Source organism: Episyrphus balteatus, chromosome 2, assembly GCF_945859705.1.
Source record: "Episyrphus balteatus chromosome 2, idEpiBalt1.1, whole genome shotgun sequence".
NCBI lineage: Eukaryota > Metazoa > Arthropoda > Insecta > Diptera > Syrphidae > Episyrphus > Episyrphus balteatus.
Genome location: NC_079135.1, coordinates 34,241,079 through 34,264,307, shown reverse-complemented (window position 1 = coordinate 34,264,307; position 23,229 = coordinate 34,241,079). Strand labels below are relative to the sequence as shown.

General features: G+C 31.8%; 1 protein-coding gene across 9 annotated transcripts in view; it reads left to right on the top strand.

The window, feature by feature from the left end:
* The window catches only part of LOC129910386 (probable serine/threonine-protein kinase DDB_G0282963), a 364,973-nt gene that overhangs the window by 292,558 nt on the left and 49,186 nt on the right, over positions 1–23,229 (top strand). For all 9 annotated transcript variants that reach the window (XM_055987749.1, XM_055987748.1, XM_055987755.1 and 6 more), the window contains 2 exons: positions 1,309–1,397; positions 7,185–10,197. In XM_055987749.1, coding sequence (XP_055843724.1) covers positions 1,323–1,397; positions 7,185–10,197 — 3,088 coding nt within the window. In that variant the 5' untranslated portion in view covers positions 1,309–1,322. The remainder of the gene's footprint in view (positions 1–1,308; positions 1,398–7,184; positions 10,198–23,229) is intronic.

Below are 23,229 nucleotides of genomic sequence, written 5' to 3'. Positions count from 1 at the left end.
ATTTTGATAAAACCCAACTACTCGTATCTAGCAACATTTTTGTCAATTTGAAATTTTTGATCATTTCTACGAAAGCCGTATTGGTGGTCATCAATTATTTTTGTTTTTCGAAATAATTATGAGTTCTGAAGTTATTTATTAAGTTAAAGTTTTTTTTTTAAATAAAATGAACGACGTCGGTCGGACGTACTTGCTCTTGCAGTTCAAAGCACTTTAAAGTTAGTTAACTTGTAGATTATAAGAGCTGCCTTAGCATACCTACATTTTAAAGAAATTTGATTGATGTGGCGGAAGAGAATACATGGAGCTTAAATTTTTTTTAAATAAAACAAAATTAGTTATATCGTCCCGTTTCTGCGTGAACCACGTATCTACACAGAAAATTTTGTTCTGTTCTTTAAAGAAATATACAATTTCCTTGAAATTAAAAGTATGAATTGAATAAAAAGAAATCAAGTTATATTTAAGACATATTAATTGAGTTTTTTTCTAAACTAAAACCCTTTTATCTATTCTTTCTGTAAGTTTTAGAGCAATGTTAAAGAGAAAAAATAAATCTTTACAAAAATGTACTTAACGACGTTCAACCAGAAACGTTGCAGTCTTATTACAATTGCGTTGAATATAACGTAAGCAAAGTTTAATCAAAATATTTACAACTATTTACGAGTAGATAATTTGCTATAACTTTAAAATTTTACTAAGAAGGTACACGTTTTGAGCTAGATGTAAAAAAAAAAAAAAAAAAAAAAACTTTCCATAAACCTCATCTGTACCAAATTTGAAGAAAATCCGTTTATCCGTTAAGATTGTGGAAAAATGTACAGATGGACACACAGACGAACGGACGGGATTGCGAGACCCACTTTTTCGGAATTCTCCATCATTATTATTATTACATATTAACGTAATGTTGGTTTTGATTAAAAGCTCAAATTTTGTATTCGAAAGGAAACCAATGCTTGCCCTGTGCTATAGACCAAGTAAAAATACCTAATACAAATTACCTTGTAATTTTGTGGTGCTCATAAATACCTTTGTATTTCAGAGTCAGAATCATAAAAATTATAATCCCAAATTCCTGAGAATCAAAATGCCCAAAATCATAACCCAGAATAATAAAAACCGAGAAACAAAAAAAAAAAAAAATTGAGCAAGTTTTCCTTCTTTCATTTCAAGTTTGATGACTCTCATAACCTTTTTATTTAACTAAATAATACCTATTACAAACTACGTTTTGTTCTTTGAATTCGGATACTCCTACCTATATTTAAACACTAAACAATATTTTTTTCTTTTTTATTACAGAATGACACCATCAGATGGCAACACTTAGCCAAAACTATGACACAAATTATTTTGATGTGAATCCATATTATGTGCCGATCAATAACAAAGTAAGTCCCGACTATTATTCCTATAAATTTAAATTAATTCTCAATATTATAATAACCCAAACTGTATTATCACTCAAATTAAGCTTCTTAATTTCTGTCGATAATTTGATTCCAAATCTGTCAGTAATTTTACCTTATGCTTTATTTATCTTTATATATAAATAGGTACTCTAAACTATAGATACATATATAGAGGATACTATATATCCTTTCTTAGAATCATATAATAACAAAATCCTTCAAATCCAATTACACACTTCAAAGATGAAGCATAATAATAATTATATTGAAGAGAATTTAGATACATAAATAGGTATCTAAATATCTTACCTATATTCTCATATATAAGCTCTGTGACATGTAAATCTCATTAAATTCCCATCTATTCAATCGGGATTCAAAACACCAACACACACACACACAAACAGTGGATACCGAATCCTTCGTTAATTTTCCCGTTTTAATGGGTATAATTATGATGGAGTTAAGCCTTCGATGAATAACATCAATTAGCCATTTTTTCTTGTCATCATGAGGCTATAGAGCAAATGACAAAGGAATTGAAGAATTTCATTTCAAAATTCGTATCCTTTTTTTTTAATTCAAAAAAATTTGATGATGACTTGGAAAAATAAAATAAAACAAAATATTTAAAAGTCCTTAAAGGACCATATAAATAAGAAATTAAAAGCACTCGCGACAAACACAAGGACATCAGATCCTTTTGCCTTTCAGATAATTGCAATTGAATGACACATCAAGCGAGAACAGATAAAAACAAGAAAAAAAAAATCAAATAAAATCACAAGGACTCGAGATCCTTTTTGAGTCGTTTAACGAAAGAAGGATTACGTCCTTGTCCAACTCTCTTTCTCTTCTTTGACAAAGTTGTCCCATTTTTTTTTTTATATTTTACCGATGACATTGTAATTGTTGACCCAATTAGAGACCAAACCGAGAAAAAAAAAATAAAAGGCAACACATTGACCAGGCCCAATGGACCGTCCGTCATCCAACACCAAGGATATAATGGCAGATCAATGGAATCTCACCATAAGACCATATCCAACATACGCCATAATGGATTCGTTCAAAAGAAATCCGTTTAATTGGAAACCAATGCCGATTGAGTATACTCTAGACCAGACGAAGGGTTTGACAACATCCTTCAACGAAAAAAAAAAAAATCCATCTCACCATTTTTCTCCACAACCGTATCCACCAAACCAACATGAATATTCAAAGTGAAAGGCGATACACTTTCGGCTCAGCGAAAGCAAGTCGATCAATCAAAACAAAACTCTTATGGAATATAGCCTCGGCCTTTTGCTAGGGATAAATCGAAATTGAATTACTCAGCACTTCAAGGATTTTGAAAGCCATGTATTGAGTTGAATTTCACGAGGTACTTGAGATTTTACATTAAAAGGCAGGTATAGTAGGAATATGAAGGAATAGCCTTTTGAAAAGATTGGGTTGCCTTGACAATCTATTCATAACGCAAAGCTGGATACTAAACTTATCTGGGGAAGAGTTTAAACAGAAAGTGTGTATTTCTGAGAATCTTTTGAAATCACTTTTCGACAAAGGCCGGAAAACCTCAAATAAGAAGCTAACGTTGGAGAATTGCATGTTTAAAGTACTCATATAGCTGATGAATACCTACGAGTCATTCCATATAAAAACGTCAAAAAAAAAAAAAAAGAAAAAATCGTTGCGGTCTCAAACTTTGTTAGGATATTTTCTAGGACCTTATAGATTATGATTTAATTTTAAGTTGCGTCGCTTCCTTGCTACCCGCATTGTAACTTTTGGAAAACGTCATTTTTTGTTATTATAGTTTTGCTTCCAAAAAATGTTGCTTCATAAAGGATTTGCAAAAAAAATTGTAAATAAATTGCCTTGAGGCCCTAAATTAAAGGCGACGACGAGGGCTCCAGACATAGAAAGTCAAAATCACAGGTCAGTTTACCAGGCGTTATAAAAAAAAAAAAAAAAATATTAAATCTTATTTAAACCAATACTTTGTCACTTTTTTGTATCTTCATTAAACTTTGAATGTTTGAAAATAATGGAAAAAAGATTGATGTTTCAGTTTCAGAAATTAATTTACCAACAAGTCCAGCCAAGTACAAACAAAAAATAATGGTTTTTCTTAAAAAAAATTGGCTTTAATTTTTTTTTTATAGATAGGTATATCGAAAGTCGAAAACGAGAAAACATTTTCGTATCTGGTTTAAAAACAAAATAAGTAGGTACTTATTAACATAAAATTCTTGTTGTTGTTGTTTTTTTTTTTAAATTTTGAGTTCGAAAATATTTTTTTTTCAAAAACCCCCTTCCCATATATTTTTGTTTTTTTTTTTTCTTTTTTGAATCAAAATTACGCTGAAAAATGTTATGGTGGATGTTATGCATTCAAATTAAAAAAAATTAAAAAAATTGATGCAATCGATTTTTGCTTCATGATTAAATGTTACCAAAAACTTAAATTTGGAAATCTAAAAAAATAAGTACTTGCTTCAAATTGCAAGAGCAATTAGGTACATGGGACCCAATCGTGCACGTTGACTCTCTAATGTCACCAAAAACATTATCTTCACTGAATCTTAACTTAAATAAATATAATTGATTTTGAATTTCATTGTGGGTTATTATTAACCAAAAAGGTACAAAAACTCCCTGTCTCTCTCTCTCTCTCTCTTTTTATCTTTCATTATAAACAATTCAGGCATTAATGAACCGATTTGAAAAATTCTTTATTCGCTTGCTAGACATCAATTATAATATTTACTCATTTTATTTAAAATGACAGATTTTGAGATAGTTCCTTTTGTTTATAAAATTTTAGGAATTTGCAAAAACTATCATTGCAGCTAGATTTCTAGTCCCCAAAATCATATAAAAAACACTCCCATATTGCTTTGATCTTAAAATCTATACTCAAAGCGGATATAACGTTTTAGCTGAGTAAAGCTAGAACTACATCGAAACACAAAGTCAAAAAAAGTATACAAAGTAAACAAAAGTACAAAATAACAAAAACAATTTTATTGATGTGACATTTAAAAATATAAATTATTTGAAAAATTAGAAACTTTTATAATAATTTTTTCACTTTGTGTTTCTATGTAACTCAGGCTTAAGGGAATAATTTTTTTCAAATTAACTCGAAAAATATGGGTCACATAGAATAATTTTCTACAAGTTATATCATTTTTATCAAAAAAAAAATATCCGAGTTATTCACTTAGAACTGTTTTTTCTTAAATCCAAGATGAAGGCTTTGGCTCAAGTTCGATTTTCCCGAAAAAATTGGTTTAAAACTCCTCTACCGTTTTATCAGAAAAAAAAAAATCACGATTAAATTTTTTCCATTTCAGCTTTATTTTTTGTTCATCCCGACTGGGATAAATTTTAACTTTCAAAATTAGTTTTGAGATTTACAGAAAAAAAAAAACACAAAAATACCTATATCGCAAGTAAAAATTATATGAATTAGGAATTTAACCCTTTCGAACCCAAGCTATGAAAATCAATATTTTTTTTTCAGTATTATCGTGCCAAAAACATCACAACTAAGAAATATGAATAGAAAAATGTTATTTTCCAAAATAATAAATAGCAAAACTAATGTGTTGCTCTCGTGTTACATTTAAGTAACATGCACTGCTTACGACCACCAAAAAAAGTCGGACAACTGGGAAAATAATTTTTTATAGAACAATAATGTATGGTACTTCTTCTAAGCCAAAAAACAAAACACTTTCTGGATTAACATTTTTTAAATCTTTTTTTTTTCAAAATTATGATCATATAAAAAAAAAATTTTGAAAAAAAAAGTTTCAGTCCCTTTTCCAATAAAAAAAAATTAAAAATACACAGAGAAAAATATGACCCGCTAAAAACTAACAGATTGCCATATTGTTTAACCGTCCATACATTTCATAAGGAAATCTTATTAAAATCAATGATTAATAAGGTTTTTTTAAGGAGATTTCTTATTATTTTTATAGAGAAAATCTTATTAAAATTTGACTGAAAAGTTGATTTTTGTTTGCAACTTAGCAGTAGAACAAAAATCGCGATCAATATTTTCATGGCAGGTTGGTTCAGGTGGTAAGGTGGGCGACTAATGATTTGAAGTCTCCAGTTCGATTCCCAGCCTGGTCATCGTTTTTTTTATTTTTTTTGCAGATTTTAAAACAATAAGGAAAACCCGATTGTTTTAATAAGGTTTCCTTCTTGGATGAAAACCATAGAGAAATCTTATTGTTTTTGTTCTATTTTATGTGGTCTATTTTTCTCTGTGTATGATATTTGACTAATTTTTTGTACTAATTCAGTAACTAATCATTATTATCTTATCTATCTATCTATTATCTTATTATCGCCAGAAATGCAATTTATTTGAAAAGTATACAAATAAAAACTATACAAAAAAGTAAAAAGTAAATGCAGTAAAAAATAAAATGCAGGACTGGGTCACACGAATTTGCTCTTAGAGTTGAAGTTGCTTAAATTTTTGAGACTTTTCATATAGAAATTTGGGAAATGAAGGTATTATATAGGTAACAAAAAAAAAAAAAATAAATAAATAAAAAAACATAACATTGTTTAAAAAAAAAAATTAAACAAAATCTGAAATTAAATTTCCCTCCAAAACAAGTATGCAGTTTTGATTAATATATTAAGATGCATTTTTAGAAAAAAAATTTTCAAAATCGTTAGAGCCGTTTTTAAAAAAACTGATTTTTTATAAATAATTTTTTGCAAAAAAAGTTTTAAAATAAAATTGGTATGCCATTTTGTAGAAATCACTAATCAACATCTAGAAACAAAATTTCCAAAAAAATCAATCTCCTGTTTTCGAAAATTTGATTTTTCAAAAAAAAAAAATTTAAACTTTAAATTTTTTTTTTGTACGAATGCATAACTTGATATAGTACCTATATAGCAAGTAAAAAGACACTAAAAACTTTTCACCTTCTCAAACAATCTAAATTTCCTGATGAAATTCTCATTTTTCCAAAGCAAATTCAAATGTCTGTGAATTCAATGCACCTAAAAATATACCCACATCTACATCTATATTGCAACCAACGTTGAACCATCGAAAAATAATTGCAGTTTTTCTTTCAAATGCGGTATAGTGGACCTATACCATCACGAACAACAACAAAAAAAAATTAAAAATCTATTCGCGTACTACAGGACCATTTTTCGTTATATATCCAAGCAATACCATACCTGCCTTGCAGGTAAATTAAGCTTTAGAGTTATCCTTCAACGTTGGTCTCTGTTTCTGAATGATTCGTTATATGTACATCTGTCTGTAGTAGAAAAAAAAATCTCATGCACGTATACAATTCACGAATTTTTAGAAAATTTCAAAATATTCTGCCAGGCTTTGTGTCTTCATCGTATTTTGCCCTAAGGGGGAGTTATGATATTACTCTGTTAGAAATTGATGTATTAATAGAAAACGTTTCAACTACACGATAGAATTTTCAAAGCAATTTATAATTTTCAACTTCAAAATAAATACATTTTTTAATAGAAAATTATAACAAAATTGTATCGATCGGTTTTCTTTTGGGCTTAAACAATATTTATGCTTAGGGCTGACCTCATTTAAAAGTTCTCAATACTTCTTATTTTGGTATAGGTATTGAACAATTCATAGTTTCATGTATTCCTACGTTGGGCGCCAGTTATTTTTTTATTAATTTATTTTAACGTTTGCTTCATTTTTCTAATTGTTTTCTTTATATTTTTTCATTCTAGCAATCGCCGATGTATGACAAATCAAAGAAAACCTGGAGTCAACGGCTCAAAATCAGCAAAACCGATAAGGCCACCGCGCAAATGGTGGTACCCCAACTACCCCCACCTCCATCCCAAATGCAACAACATCAGTTGCATCACGAATTTCCTGTCGTCGGTGGTTTAGACTTCCCTCCCAGTGCTTTGTCACGTTCAATGAAATATGCCGAACCATGGATATACGGCACAGTTCGTGGCATACCCGCCCGTCCAATGCACTTCCATCCCGGACAGGCAATGTTCGCTCCAATGCCATCCGAAATTGCTGTCGTTATCTGTTCTTGCCCGGAATATCTTAACGGTACAAAGCGTGAGGTGAAAAAAGCAAGTATTTGCAAGAAATGCAAAGGATCCAGGCTCCCACTGGCCCCGATCGGAGGAACTGTCCGAATTCGACCAACCAGTACTCCGATACAGCAAAAACATCGTCCCACAAATGCGTCGACGATGAGAGTGGTTTCGTCGAAGTCAAGGCCGTCCATTTTGGATCCTCAGAAAGATCCATATGATCTAATGCGACGGACTCGATTGCTCTCCCCCGAACCGAAATCTTCACCCCAGCAATCAGACAAGAATTATCGTTCAAGTCGTGGAAAAAGTTCCAGTCCCAATCGAAGTCGCAGTCGAACTCCTCGATCGCAACTAGAAGAACCAGCAAAATCTTCGCCAAAACAAACTCAATCATCCTCCAGCAAAACTACCGATCGCTGGATAGTTGAGGATAGCAGCCAATCTTCCCGACGCTCCATACTCCGTTGCAACGTCAATCCCTATGACCTGATCTCAAACAAATCCTCTGCATCATCCTCGTCATCCTCTGTACAGCATTTGAGTGAATTCTCACCCCATGACGATGAAGATGACGACGTTGTTACCGATATGTTCGGAGGCAAGTCGTCGTCGTCGATTAATCAAAAGACCACTATTAGTCGCAAGACAACCGGACCTCTTAACATATCATCTCCATCACCATCTCCTTCTGCAGTTTCATCATCCGCCGGAACATCATCGGGTGGAGGATCATCCAACAAACCAACAATGAGTTATGCCAATTGTAAGGCGATTGCTGGACAACGGATAAGTTTTGGTGAACACTCACCAGCACCGTCATTAATCACCAAAAATGGCGAAAGCTTTTTATACGAAAATGTTGTGTTGTCTTCAAGTAACAACAATGAAACCACCAGTAACAGTCCTAAATTTCAGAAACAGCAACAGCATAGTGCCAAAAAGGACGATTCTACCACCTCGACTCCACAGCCGAAACGTCCACCGCGTAGAAAGAACGATGTAAACTTGTCGTCTCAGCAAATGTTTGATAATCCTGACGGTGGTCGTGACGGTGATGATGGTGATGACTGTGACGAGGACGATGGTGATGGGACTGGTACTGGTATAGCATCATCCAATCGTCAACAACAACGTCATCATCATCAAATAATGTCCTCGCAAATTTCCACAGATTTAGTAGTAGGAGTAACAGGAACTGGAGCAGGAGCAGGAACAGTAGCAGCTAGTCAAAGACCCTCCATCAAATCCATTCTTAAAAGGCCACTATCGTCGCCAACATCCGGTGTACTTCTAGCTGTCAACACTCCATCCAAATCCCCGTTGAATGGTGACACTGATACCGGAAGTCTTGTTGGTTCCTCTGCCATCACAACCAACACCACCACCAGCGATTCATGTAGACTCGACCAGCAGCAGCAGTTCCAACAACAGCAACAACAGCACAACCAACATCATCATCATCATCAAATTAAACGTAACTCAACCAGGACACATGAAAGCTCACTCAAGAGTCCTTCAAATGGAAGTAGCAGTGGTACCGGTGTTGGTAATGGTGGTGGTAGTAGCGGAGGAGGTAATGGAACTAGTGGAAACAGTGTAGGTTTGGACACAATGCTAGCCAAATCGAATGGAGGACAAAAAACCGCTGCAGAAACAAAGACCGGATCACAGTTTTATATTCCGTTGCCACAGGCTCGTAAAAAAGTCCAATTTATGGTCGAGGATAAAATAATCCAAGTTGACAATGCGAACTACCATCATCATCATCATGGTGATAGGGATGAGAATGAAGATGAGGATGAGGATGATGACGAGGATGACTATCATTCTGCTCAAGGAGATGAAACTGACAAAACTGAAATCTCCAAGCAAATAGGTAAGACCCTTACAGCTAACTACCGGAACTGTAGTAGTACGCCTGGCACTCCTGTTCCTTCTGGAACCAAAGCTACTTCCATCAATGTTGGAGCAGGTGGCAGTGGTGGTGGTGGGGGAAACATCTCGAAAAGTGATACCACGAGAAAACTACTTCTGTCATCGAAACCTACACTTGTCGTCACTGATGTGGACAAGGATCAACAGCAACAGCAACAGCACCAGCAGCAGTTACAAAATGAAAATAAAGAAAAGAAAAAGGATGAAAGGTCGTCTTCTGGTTCTGGTGATGGCAAACGTAGAATCATTGCAATCACTAATGGCAGCCGGGAAGATTTTGTTGGAAAAGAAAATCCCACTGCTGCTCCTGTTGCTATGGCTAATAGATTCAACCAAGAGCTATTGCAACGTCAGAGACAACAAAAACAACTACAACAACAACAAAGACAGCAACAGAAACAGGAAGCAGTATTAAACTTATTACAGCTCGAGTCGAACTTGGTGTCGAGTGAATTATTAAATTCTGGCAAAAATACTTCTTACTACCAGAACTTCCAACAGCAGCAACGAAACCAAAACCAAAGCCAGGATCAGAATGAGCCGCATTATGAAGATGTTGCCAATGACGATGATGGTGTCAACGACGCCAACGACCACGACGATGACGACAATGACACTGACAACGACGACGATGAGGAGAAAACAATGTCCTCGACTTCATCTTCTTCGGTAACTCTTGCTCCAACTCAAGGCAGCAGCGATGAAGACCCATGCGGTCGATTTAATGGCAATGGTGACAGGACAAAGGGTAAGTCTTAAGGATAAGGAATATATATATAAAAAGAAAAAAAAAAGGACTATACAGGGTGTCCCAAAAGTAATGGATCAAACGAAATATGCAGATAGGCCAACTTTAGGGCTCTCAGAATTTGGTAACTTGTTCATCCCAAATCCTTACGGTTTTCAATTTAATGCAGTTTTTGTGAATTATCGAAAAATCTCGACTTTGCAACAGTATTTTGCTTCCTCCGGTCATAATTGATTTTTGTTTTTTACAATTCTTTCACTAAAACATTGCCTAATAATAAGAAATAATTATTTAATCAAAATATTTTTTATTTCATACGCCATTTTGCTGCAAATTATGTAACAGTTCCATGTTTTATAAAAACTCAATTTCTTACTTTTATTTGAGAGGAACATCCCGAAAAAAAATTGTATGGTGTGATACTGGTTTATTTTTTTAAAAACTTGCCGTATTATTGCACTTTTCAAAAATGTATAAAAATTTCCAAAGTTCAAATTAGAACGAAAGATATTACAATTTTAATGCAAAAAAACAGGGGTTTTCAGAGCAAAATAACAAACAAAACTCGAGGCTTTTATTCAAAAAGAAATAAACAAACAACAGTCGAGGAAATGTGTTTATTTTTCTTTGTTATTTTTCTCTGAAAAGGCCTGTTTTGTTGCATTAAAATTGTAATATCTTTTGTTCTAACTTCAAGTTTGGAAACTTTTATACATTTTTGAAAAGTGCAATAACACGGCAATTTTTTAAAATAATTAACCTGTGTCACACTATACAAATTTTTTGCAGTGTGTTGCTCTGAAAAAAAATTAAGTAATTGAGTTTTTATAAAACATGGAACTGTTACATAATTTGCAGCAAAATGGCGTATGAAATAAAAAATATTTTGATTAAATAATTATTTATTCTTATTAGCCAATGTTTTAGTGAAAGAATTGTAAAAAACAAAAATCAATTATGACCGGAGGAAGCAAAATACTGTTGCAAAGTCGAGATTTTTCGACAATTCACAAAAACTGCATTAAATTGAAAACCGTAAGGATTTGGGATGAACAAGTTACTTAATTCTGAGAGCCCTAAAGTTGGCCTATCAGCATATTTCGTTTGATCCATTACTTTTGGGACACCCTGTATAGAGCTTTTTATGATTTGGTATAGAGGTGTCCTTGGTCCTTTTGTTTCATCATTAAGTTTATTTTATGGGTTTCCATAGTGAAACTGACTCAGAGGGCGCTGGCGATTTATCGTAGATCATAGATGATACTTAATTTAGAGAGGATTTTTGTTTTCATTTTTATTATACCCAAACAAAACTGTGAGAGTGAGTGAAGGAGAGAGAGAATTAGAAGATGAATTAAATGAATCCGTCTCGTTGGATGTTGAAAAGATGAAGAACCAAAAGTGGATTAGGTGATTTTTTTTTTTGTTTTTGATGAACTCTAACAATTTAAGATGAAGATAAAAATTTCACTTTCTTTTTCTTTTCTCGTGAAAATAATAAAAAGTATACTTTTTGGGATTTTACCTGGAATAAGTTCAAATGATTACACACACATTTTATGCCTCATTTGTAAAGGTATAAGAGGACTCTTTATGAAGGGTATTAACTTTTTATGAGAAGATATAAAACAAAACAAAAATCGCAGTTTAATGCCCAAGAACAGAAAGATTTTATTGGATTGCAAGTTCAATTAAATGAGAATCTATAAGCTTTGGTATTAATGTTTTTGATGGATTAAGTTTGGTATTTTATTTTCATTGATTTAGTGATCACTTTTAATTGAAAAGTTTTGCCTTCAAATTTGTTTTTTTTTCCTGTCGTAATTGACATTACTCAATTCATTCTTAAATGAAAATAAAACATAAATAAAAAGTGTGAGTATATATGGTAGCGGTACACAGCACAGTGCCGATGACTGGTGACGATGACGATATGCGTAAATTTTGCTACCCATACCTTAGAGGTTTGTTAGAACCATAAGATTGCTTATTTTTTTAATGTTCACTATAGCGTATACGTAACTTTTTTTTTTAATAACAAATAATACCAGCGCCAATAGTTTTCGAAAGCAAAAAAAGTATAGAAATTATTTTCTTTTTATAAATATGCAGAGGATTAATGGTAAAATACCATTTAAGATAAACCAAGGAAAAACAAAAAATTTTCAAAATTAGGAACAGTATCCGAAAATGGTATAAAAAGCTTTTTCTTTTTGAAAATTTAATTTTTTTTTTTAACTTTTAATTTTTTCTTCGTTTATCTTAAATTTAAACGATATTTTTTAATAAAATTATCAAATAAACTCAAAAGAATTTGATTTTGCTCATAAAAAAGTTACAAGAAGTAAGTCATTTAGATCTGCAGAAATATGGTGTTTTATTTCATCTCAAAAGTTCAAACCCTCACAACAGAAAAACTGCTTAATGAATAAGTCTGAAACTTTGCATACTAGTTACAGGTATATTAGGCTTCAATAATTAAGCCTCAGTTTAATCTTATCGCCCATAGAAATAAAAAAGCGGTAAATTTTCTAAAAAACCGTAAAAATGTCTATTTTGATAGCTTTTCTGAATTAATCTCAAAAATAAGAAAACATTTTGTTAAACAAAGCAAACTTAATTTATTTGTAGAGAATTGAATGAAGTTTTTAAATGTGTCCTTGAATGTTCTGTACAGTGATCCGTTATTGAGATATTGATAGTCAAAGTCAAAAGTGTGGTTTTTGGTTTGATGACTGATATTGCAATCTAAAAAAAATCGTAGAAGTTTGAAACAAAATGAATCTTAAAGCCAAATAAATAGCCTTTCTAAAAATAATAATCATTTTATCAGAAAAATTTTTCCCACTTTCTTAGGAGAACAGTAAAAACGAAAAAAAATTGGAAAATGTTGGTTTTTGAACATTTCCAACAGTTTAGCTATTTTACCGTTGGAAAGAAAATATTTTAACATTTAATCCTAAAAGAAGAATAGAGCTTTCACATGATTTTTATTTTGTCATGATGCGATCATTTTTTACTGAGATACAGCCTATCAAAAATCACTAAAAAAATGACGATTTTTTTTTGTTCCCTTAATTTTTTGGGCTAGTGTAGTTGCTTTTTTACTTGTACATTTTTTTGGGTTGAGATAGACATAAACGTTGCTCCAAAGAAAAAAAGAAGATTAAATTTCCTTCAAAATGCTGTACTCACTAAATTTTTTCATTGAAAAAAGTTATATGTGTAATATAGGTTTCAAAATTTTGCTTGGTTTACGAGGTATATTGAAAAAACCAAAAAGGGGGCTTTTGCACCCCTATCTTCAGTTTCCACCCTCTCATTTAATAGCACTCTGCGGTCTTATCTTCTTTTATAACCCATTGAACAATTCCTGCAATAAAAACCCGTTAACGTCTTAGTTCCTTTCTAAACTACATAATCAATAGCCTATAAGACTTTTAACGATTTGTGGCAAAACTAAACCTGTTATCGAAAAAAATAGTATTTTTTTGTAAACCAAATATTTTTGTTATTTTTACGAATTTTATTTAAAAGAATGGCCTAGAACGCGAGAAAATAGAAGTTGAAACACGGTGTATTGCCTAGTCTAGAGGATTCTTAAGAAAAAACACACAATTCAGCCTTCAATCTCAAAGAATTTTTCTTCAGGAATCGTTCCTTAAGGTGTTTCATTTTTTCCATATATGCATAGATAAACAACAAAATTCCACTTGTGAGAATGGTGGACATCTATTTCATACGAAAAAATAAGCGATTTCGATTCTATTTCTAAATTTAAAAAAAAATTGTCTTATTTTTAATAGAGTAACAACTGTAAACTGATGTATTCAAAAGTTTGATTTTGTGATTCAGTGTGCAATTGAGCTAATTTTGTGTTTAAGCTTTGACGTAACAGAATTTTATTGACTTATTAACTAGAACAAGATTTATAATCAATTTTAGGTTGATATTTTTGAGTAAAAAATTGACTTTTTATTTCAAATGCATGCCAATTACCTGAATTTTAATATTTCGAGATTTCGTATTTCTATGTGCAAGGCACCTTGTGACGCCTTTAATATTTGCCTACACTTAGGGAAAAAATAAATTGAAGTTGAAACGTCGTTGTTTCAAAGACGAACTACTTTCATTTATGTGACTTTTAGATACGAAACCATCAAAAATTAACCTTTTTTCCACGTTAATTTTAAAATGTTCCTCTTCAACGCAAAATCATTCCGAATAATAGTTAAATCAATGTGGTTTTCATTGATTTTACGTTGTTTTATGGTTACTTTTGCCTCAGTGTAATAGCAGACTAAAGAAGTTTTTTGAACCCAAATTTCTTTCATTTTAAAAAATATCCTAAAAATGCACTTTATTCTAGAACTTACAGTGGCCTAACCCCTTAAAGTTATTACGAAGTATTAGTATTCATTTGTTTTTTTGATTTATGTTGATTAATTAAAAAGAAGTCTTTAGTCCTTAAATAATCAAAAAATGTCTTTTAATTTTCTTCTCTTCAGAAAATTATTTTATGAAAAAAACTTATTGTTCCCAAAAAACGGCTCTAAAAATGAGGATTTAAATTTCGGATTTTTTCAAAAACTTTTCAAACGATTCAAGAAACATAGTTAGGGGTTAACCTTGTAGCCCCATGTGACATTTCTGTTACAAACCGAAAAAGATCGCACAAAAGCTGTGCAAACTATATTTTTTTTTTTCTTTTGAAGCTTCTAACATAATCTTTAAGTATTGGTTTATCGAAATAGTACGCCATATCTTATATATAAAAATGAGTTCGTTTAGTGTGTGTGGCCGATAAACTCGCGTTTGGCTGGTCCGATTTTGGTAATTTTTTTTTTTGTTTGAAAGGTATTAATATGTAGATGGTTTGTATCAAAAAAAAAATAATACCTTTTCTCGCATCTTTACATAGCTGTCAATATGTACGAGTAAAAAACCACTCTCGCTTTTTAAAAATTTTAACTAAGCTTAATTTGTAAAGCTTTCAAAATAATTAAAAAAGTCTGATTTTGAGTGAAACAAATAATTATTCGTCTTGTGATATTAAATCCACATATGGACTGCACAAATAAAATGTATATCTCTGATTTTCATTGAGGACAAATAAGTAAAGCATTGGCACATCAATCAGAGTTATGGTTTGTATCTACATACTATATATATTTCTCCTGTGCGTTTGTTTGTGACCCTACTCCTAAACGACTAGACAGATTTTTCTGAAATTTTGTGTGAAATATATGTGAAAAGGTCCATCCGAAATAGGTTTTGTTTTATAATTGGACCCGGTAGGTGGCGCTGCTGTCAAGTTATAGGCAAATTCCATATTTAGGGTCGAATAACTGAACAGATTTTTGTGAAATTTTGTTTATTTGATAAGGTCTATCCGTTACAGGTTTTGTTTTATAATTTGATCCAATAGGTGGCGCTGTTTTCAAGTTATAGGCAAATTCCATAGGTGGGGTGGAATGACTGGACAGATTTTTGTGAAATTTTGTGTTATGACAAGGTTCATTCGAGACAAGTTTTGTTTCATGATTGGACCCAGTAGTTGGCACTGTTGTCAAGTTTTAGGGAAATTGCATATTTTGATTTTTGTGAAACTTTTTGTGTCTGATATAATTTATTCGAAACATGTTTTGTTTCATAAATTGGACCAGGTGGCGGTGGGTGGCGCTTTTGCCGAAGTAGTTATAGACAAATTTCATATTTGGAGTCCGAAAGACTTGACAGATTTTTGTGAAAGTTCGTTTGTGTGATAAGTTCCATCCATGTTTTGTAAATTATAACTGTATGCGGTAGGTGGCGCTGTTGTCAAATTATATATAGAAAGACTTGACGCTGTTGTCAAGTTATAGTTAAACTCCATATTTGGAGTCCGAACGGCTGTATAGACTTTTATGAATTTTTTTGCGTTTGATAAGGTTCATTCGAGACAGGCTTTGTTTTATAGTTGGACCCAGGGGCGTACGTTGAGTTGTCGGGGCCCCGGGGCAAGACTTCATTTTTGATATAGAAAATAAGAACAAATAAAAAAGGACGTATACGCCCACTTATTTTTTTGGGGCCCCTGATGTACCTATCATTTTTTGGGCGCTAAAATTATGTAAGTAATATTTTTTGGGGCCCCAAGATAATATGTAATTTTTTTTTGGGACCCCTAAGGTAATACTTTTTTTTTAGATGAAATATTATGTGACTGGCTACCAATTCACTGAAAAATATAATGTGTCTCTCTTGTGTCCGAAGTGATTCATGTCAAGTATCTTATCTTTTTGCTTCGATACTTTTATAACCAGTTGCCTTCTCTACATTGTCTCCTTACGGGGCCCTGGCGTGTTGGGGCCCCGGGGCACCGCCCCACTTGCCCCAATGGTGTGTACGCCCCTGTTGGACCTGGTACGTGGCGCTGCTGTCAAGTAATGACCAAATGCAATATTTGGGGTTCAAAGAGCTCATATTCAAGGCTAATAAAAATAAACACAATTTAACTCTTTAAAACGTTATTTCCTCAATTAAAATTGTTTACCACTAAGCTATATCTCACAGTTGAAAATTGGTATGATAAACTGAAACTTAAAATTTGTTTAAGTTGTTTCAACTACCAATTTATTAATACAATTTCCGCATTAATTTAAAATGATTTAATCTTCTTAAGAAAATATTTTAATATTTAGACGTATGTATAGAATTAAGACGGAATCTTTTCATTTTAAGTCGGTTTCTTTACAATTTACAAAAAAAGATTGCTACTTTTTGAATTTCCTAAATAGCCAAAAAATATCATGATACAGTCAAATAAGGTGAAAAAAAGGAGTAAACCTCGGAATGAATGCTAATAGAAATTTTTTTTTTGTTCAATACCTTCGGTTTGGCATTATATAACATACCTCAAAAGTATAGAAAAATCTCATTTCCGCAAGTCGTGATTTTCAAGGTCAAAGCGTGAAATGGAGATTTTCAAAATAAGCAATAAAAGACAATGGTATTATATTCACATATGATACAATACTTCGAGGTATTTTTTAATGCTGATGCCAAAAAATCTAGACAAGATCAAGACAATCTGACGTCTCTAAAAAAAGTTATATACCTGTTTTTTAATTGTCAACCCATATTATTATAACAGTTGCAAACTTACTACAGAAAAACCCTTAAAAGTTATGGTAGAGGAACCAAATTTTTCATGAAGGTTTTCATATTCATTATCATTAAGAATCAAAACAATGCAATGAAAAAAACATTCATACCTATGAAAAATTGGTATTTTTTGAGAAAAGGGACAATTTTGGGATATGCACTAAATAACATCCTGGTACAATCTTATAATTAGTGCTGATAGGCAAATTTTTTTGTTTGCATCTTTGTTTGGATATTCTATAACTTATGTCAAAAATAAAAAAAAAAATTTTTTGTAATCAGCATTAAAAAATGCCTCGAAGTTATGTAATTCTTGAAATTCTAATTTTGAAAATCTCCATTTCGCGATTTGAGCTTGAAAATCGCGACTTTCTAGACTTTTGAGGTATGTTATAGAATGCCAAAACGAAGTTATTGAGCAAAAAAAATTCTATTAGCATTCATTCCGAGGTGAAACCCTTATTTGACTGGATTATCAAATTTTAGTAGCGATTGCAAGTGATTGAAAGGAGTTCGAGACACATAAGATTAAGTTTTTAAAAACATTTTTTTACTATTTGACGCAAAAAACCCGTGCCAATAACAGAAAAAAACAGTGGCATGCATACAACATACATATCGCCTGGGAAAGCAAAATTATTGTAACTCCATATAGGATCTGTTAAGGACATAATACCATTTTGCTTTCCGCTGAAGATTTATGTTGTTATACCTTAATAATATTATTAAGGAAACTTCGTACACATTCCAATTAAAATTATAATAGATAGCTGTCAGACAAATGGTTTGCTTTTTTTTTTATACTTTATACAATTTTATGTTTGTGTTCCATATATCAAGTTGTGGCCCGATTTTTTTTTGTATTGGAAAAGGTTAACACATTACAAAGCCAAAAATTGAAAATAAATACAAGAAAAATGCGGAACGAAGTCCGCCGGGTCAGCTAGTTTCTAATAAATGGCACTAATAGTTTTTAATTGGTAATTATTGTTGAAAGAAAAAATTCAGAAAAAAATAGTTTTTCTCTATAAACCAACAAGGATTTATTTTTCGATTTTAGAAAAGTGCCTTAAAATAAATATTAGATAGTTTTTTGTTTTGAATTTCTGCATTTGTATATAAAAATAAATTATTTAGACTTATATTTTTTAACTCAATAAATTTAGAAATAACTAAGTAAATAAGGAATTTATTAATTAAAAAAAAAAAATACGTGTTTTATTATAGGTAAATGCCAGTCGATTGACATTATTAATTTTAAAATTTACGATCTTGGGCTACAAGGGGTTAACTTTATGATTTTAAAAAGTTAAAAGAAAACGCAGATTTTTTAAATAAGGAAACATGCGACCTTAACTGTTATTATTGAAAAAAAAAAAATATTGTTCAATGTGTTTTTTTTACTTATCGTCGCGATAACGTCTTATAAATCGATTAAAGCCAATCGCATGCATGAAAACGCTTAACTCATGGTCACGTTCCGCCTGAGCCTGTTAGTGTGTGTGGTATAGATTGCGATTTCTATTAAAGGCCAGGTCATATGACGCCAAGTTAAGACCGCTACCTATATACTTATACAAAGTCATAAGATCAGGTTCATAAACCATTGAACGATTTGTTTTTTGCACCAGAGATCTAGGGTTCGAATCCCAAGCCAGCCAAATACTTTTATTTACTTTAACTTTATTTGTTTTGCTACAAAAAATTTGTATATCATTTTTCTAACGTGATTTTTATATGACCTTATCACGTAAAATTATCGTCCGTTAACCGATTTGAGACGAAACAAATTTTTTGTCCTCCAAATTTACCAAACAAATCGTTAATGACTTTATTCCACTGGAAATATGAATTATTTGTAATCCCTAGCATATCGCAGCTAGTCCTGAAATATTTAAAAAGGTCTTAAGACAATGTTTCAAGTCAAGTAAAAAAGTTGCATCTCAAATTATTGTGAACATAACCTTTGTTAATGCGAAGTTTGCATAATGCAACAAACTCATGAAATACGAGTATTAAAATGTTTTTTTTTTTTGTCTAATTACACGGTGTAACACTCAAAATATACGCGGGCGGAGACCTATCAGGTTTTGTAGAGCTAGTCGCACTGAATACGAAACGGTATTTGAAAATCCCCTAACACCCCCAAAATCTGGAGTTACGGGCAAAAAACGGTTTTTTGGACCTTCACCCATTGAAAAAATTCTAGCTTCGACAATTTTGTACCCATTTTCGATTTTTTTACAGTTTCTGATAGAAGATAAATATACCTTTATAACAATGTGTAAAACATGTAACTCGGTTAAACCACTTAGAATTTATAAGATGTCAAAGTTCAAAAATTCAATTTTTTTTGTCATTTGCCCAACTTCGGCATCAATTTAAAGTATATGTTTTCAAAACAACATGCTATTTAAAAAATATATTCATAAACTATATCTATTTTCCAATCGATCAAGGTATTTTTTATGAAAATCACTTCAAAATTGGCTTAGAAAAAAAAATTTTTCGATTTCAACCCAGATACAGAAATTGGAACTTTTAGGTATAGAACAAAAATGTTGTTTCGGCACGTAGTAGGATAAGTTGGGCGCCAGGATTTGATGAAGGGTTTTTGTAGAAGAGCTCAATACAAACATTTTTTTTCTTTGGAAGGGGGGTCTATCTCCCCCCGTTTAGGTGGGAGGGGCATTTTTCTAAAAAAAAATTATCAAAATAAAAAAAAAATATTAAAAAACAACGGCAGCACTTACATTAATAAATGATACCATTTCCAAAAGGTAAAATTGTGCATTTGATTTTAATTTTTAAATCAATATAATATTCCCAATAGTTTTTGAAATAATCGATTTCAAAGTTAAAAATAGGGGAAAAAATTTTTTTTAAAACTCATTTTATACTATTTTTGGCCAGACTGTGAATTTTAGTAAATAAATTACTTAAACAGAAAACTGCATCAATTGATTCCTTATCGAACCGTGAAAACTATGTGTTTCTATGTCTTCTAGTTTTTGGGAAAATTGAAAAATTATTTTATCAGATTTTTCTTTTTTCAAAATATTTTTTGTTTTTATTTGTTTTTATTTTTCAATTTTCTCAAAAACTAGAAGACATAGAAACATATAGTTTTCACGGTTCGATAAGGAATCAATTGATGCAGTTTTCTGTTTAAGTAATTTATTTACTAAAATTCACAGTCTGGCCAAAAATAGTATAAAATGAGTTTTAAAAAAAATTTTTTCCCCTATTTTTAACTTTGAAATCGATTATTTCAAAAACTATTGGGAATATTATATTGATTTAAAAATTAGAATCAAATGCACAATTTTACCTTTTGGAAATGGTATCATTTATTACTGTAAGTGTTGCCGTTGTTTTTTAATAATTTTTTTTTATTTTGATAATTTTTTTTTAGAAAACTGCCCCTCCCACCTAAACGGGGGGAGATAGACCCCCATTCCAAAGAAAAAGATGTTTATATTGAGCTCCTCTACAATAACCCGTTATCAAATCCTGACGCCCAGGTTATCCTACTACGTGCCGAAACAACATTTTTGTTCTATACCTAAAAGTTCGAATTTCTGTATCTGGGTTGAAATCGAAAATTTTTTTTTTCTAAGCCAATTTTGGAGTGATTTTCATAAAAAATACCTCGATTGATTGGGAAATAGATATAGTTTATGAATATATTTTTTAAATAGCATGTTGTTTTGAAAACATAAACTTTAAATTGATGCCGAAGTTGGGCAAATGACAAAAAAAATTGAATTTTTGAACTTTGACATCTTATAAATTCTAAGTTGTTTAACCGAGTTACATGTTTTATACATTGTTATAAAGGTATATTTATCTTCTATCAGAAACTGTAAAAAAATCGAAAATGGGTACAAAATTGTCGAAGCTAGAATTTTTTCAATGGGTGAAGGTCCAAAAAACCGTTTTTTGCCCGTAACTCCAGATTTTGGGGGTGTTAGGGGATTTTCAAATACCGTTTCGTATTCAGTGCGACTAGCTCTACAAAACCTGATAGGTCTCCGCCCGCGTATATTTTAAAACCTCATTTTTGTAACACCGTGTTATTAATAAATAAACATTTTACATGCATTTCGAAAAATAAAATGTCAAAATGAATCATGTGGAAAAAGCACAAAAAAACATGAATACGTAGAATTAAAAATAACAAGTATCCTAAGCTTATAATATTTTTTCACAGCTTTCGTTGTTTCAAATGATATTCCTGTTAAAAAAAAAACAATCCTTCCCTTTGGCGTTCTCGCTTCTACGGTATTATGCGATTTTTGGTATGCAAACCAAGAAATCTGCGTCGCAAATTTGTCTATTTTACGTTTGTTTATTTTTCTTTTCAAAAAAAAAAGACAGCATCCTTTTAAAAAACATGGAAGTTATTTAAGGGATGACAGCCATAAAAACATATAAAAATAAATGTGAATAAAATATGATATAACGGAGGTTTGCTATACTCTCTGCTGCATCATCACACACAAACTTGCATACTACATGAGTGTTGATGTTGGGTTTATTTTTTTCAAGTAGAAGAAGTGTCAGGAACAACAGTTGAAAGGATTCAAGAATGACACTAGCACATAGATGACAGAGTGAAAACAGTATGAAGACTCCAAAAACCGAAGAGTAGTATCCTGGCACTTCTTGCATATTATAAATGGAAACTGTATAACGTTCACCGCATACCGAAAGCAAAAGAACTAGAGCTTCACTTGGGTGATGGTGGGACACATGAAAGGAAATGGCAAAAGGAGAAGCTCTCACGCTGAATATTCAAGCGCTGTCATCAATGTGTCCTCGAGATGGATGATAGGGAATAATATACAAAACAACGGGTCATCCTGAGATGGTAATAATCCATTATGGAAGCTTTAGTCAGATTTTTTTTTGTTTGCCATCATCGTCCTTTTTTTTTTTTGTTTGTTGTGTGTCCTGTGCACTGTGTGTCGTTATATTGTTGAAAGGAACTTTTTTACTCTCAACTCAAATATAATCATGCAAAAACGAGAAGAATGTAATAAAAAGCAAGAGCCAGTTACCAGTTACTATGGGAAGGATATTCGAGTCGAGACTGGGGCCAGGCTAAGTTCCAAAGTCGAGGTAAGGGTTTCTGTTGTGAAATCCTATTGTGTTGGTAGAATTATGTTCTTGCGATATAAAACACTCGCCTCAAGCTTCAATAAGGGCTACTGTTACTGTATTTATAATAAAGAACACAAAAAAAAAAAAAAAATGTGAAAACAAAAACAAAAAGTGAGGTAGAAGCTCAGGACATCATTGTGTTCTGGTTCTTCGGATGTGGCTGGACTAGAGGGTACTCGTGTTTTATTATTTTATTCATGCAATTTTTTTTTTTTTTGCTGATGTTTTTGTTTTGAATTTATATAATATTTTGCATTTTGATCAAAAAATTTACCAGATGAAGTTTGGATGAACCCCAAGACCAAATAAACAACGAAACAACCAACCTTTACTGCCATCGCCGCCGCCGCAGTTCTCTTGATGGTGATTGTGCCTTAGGGGCAGAGGGTGAGAAAAGTTTACTTGTTGGACTTATTGTTGGTTACATAAAAACCATAGAAAGGCATTAGGATTTGAGACTAATTATCAGGAGTAAGTGGTGTAGTTTTAGGAGGGTGAGCGTGCAAAAGTTTCGGTTTGTGAAAATCAGGATGAAAGAAAAGTTTTTAATAAATTGTTAAAAATAAATGTAATTATCTTATTTTGATTAATTTTTAATTCTATGAACTGCATTTCTATAAGTTGTATACAAAAACAAGGTTTTCTCATTGAAAAAACCGACAACTGCAGGATAACGAAAAACACAACCGATCAATCTGGTGGTAATAAGTATTCTCTTTT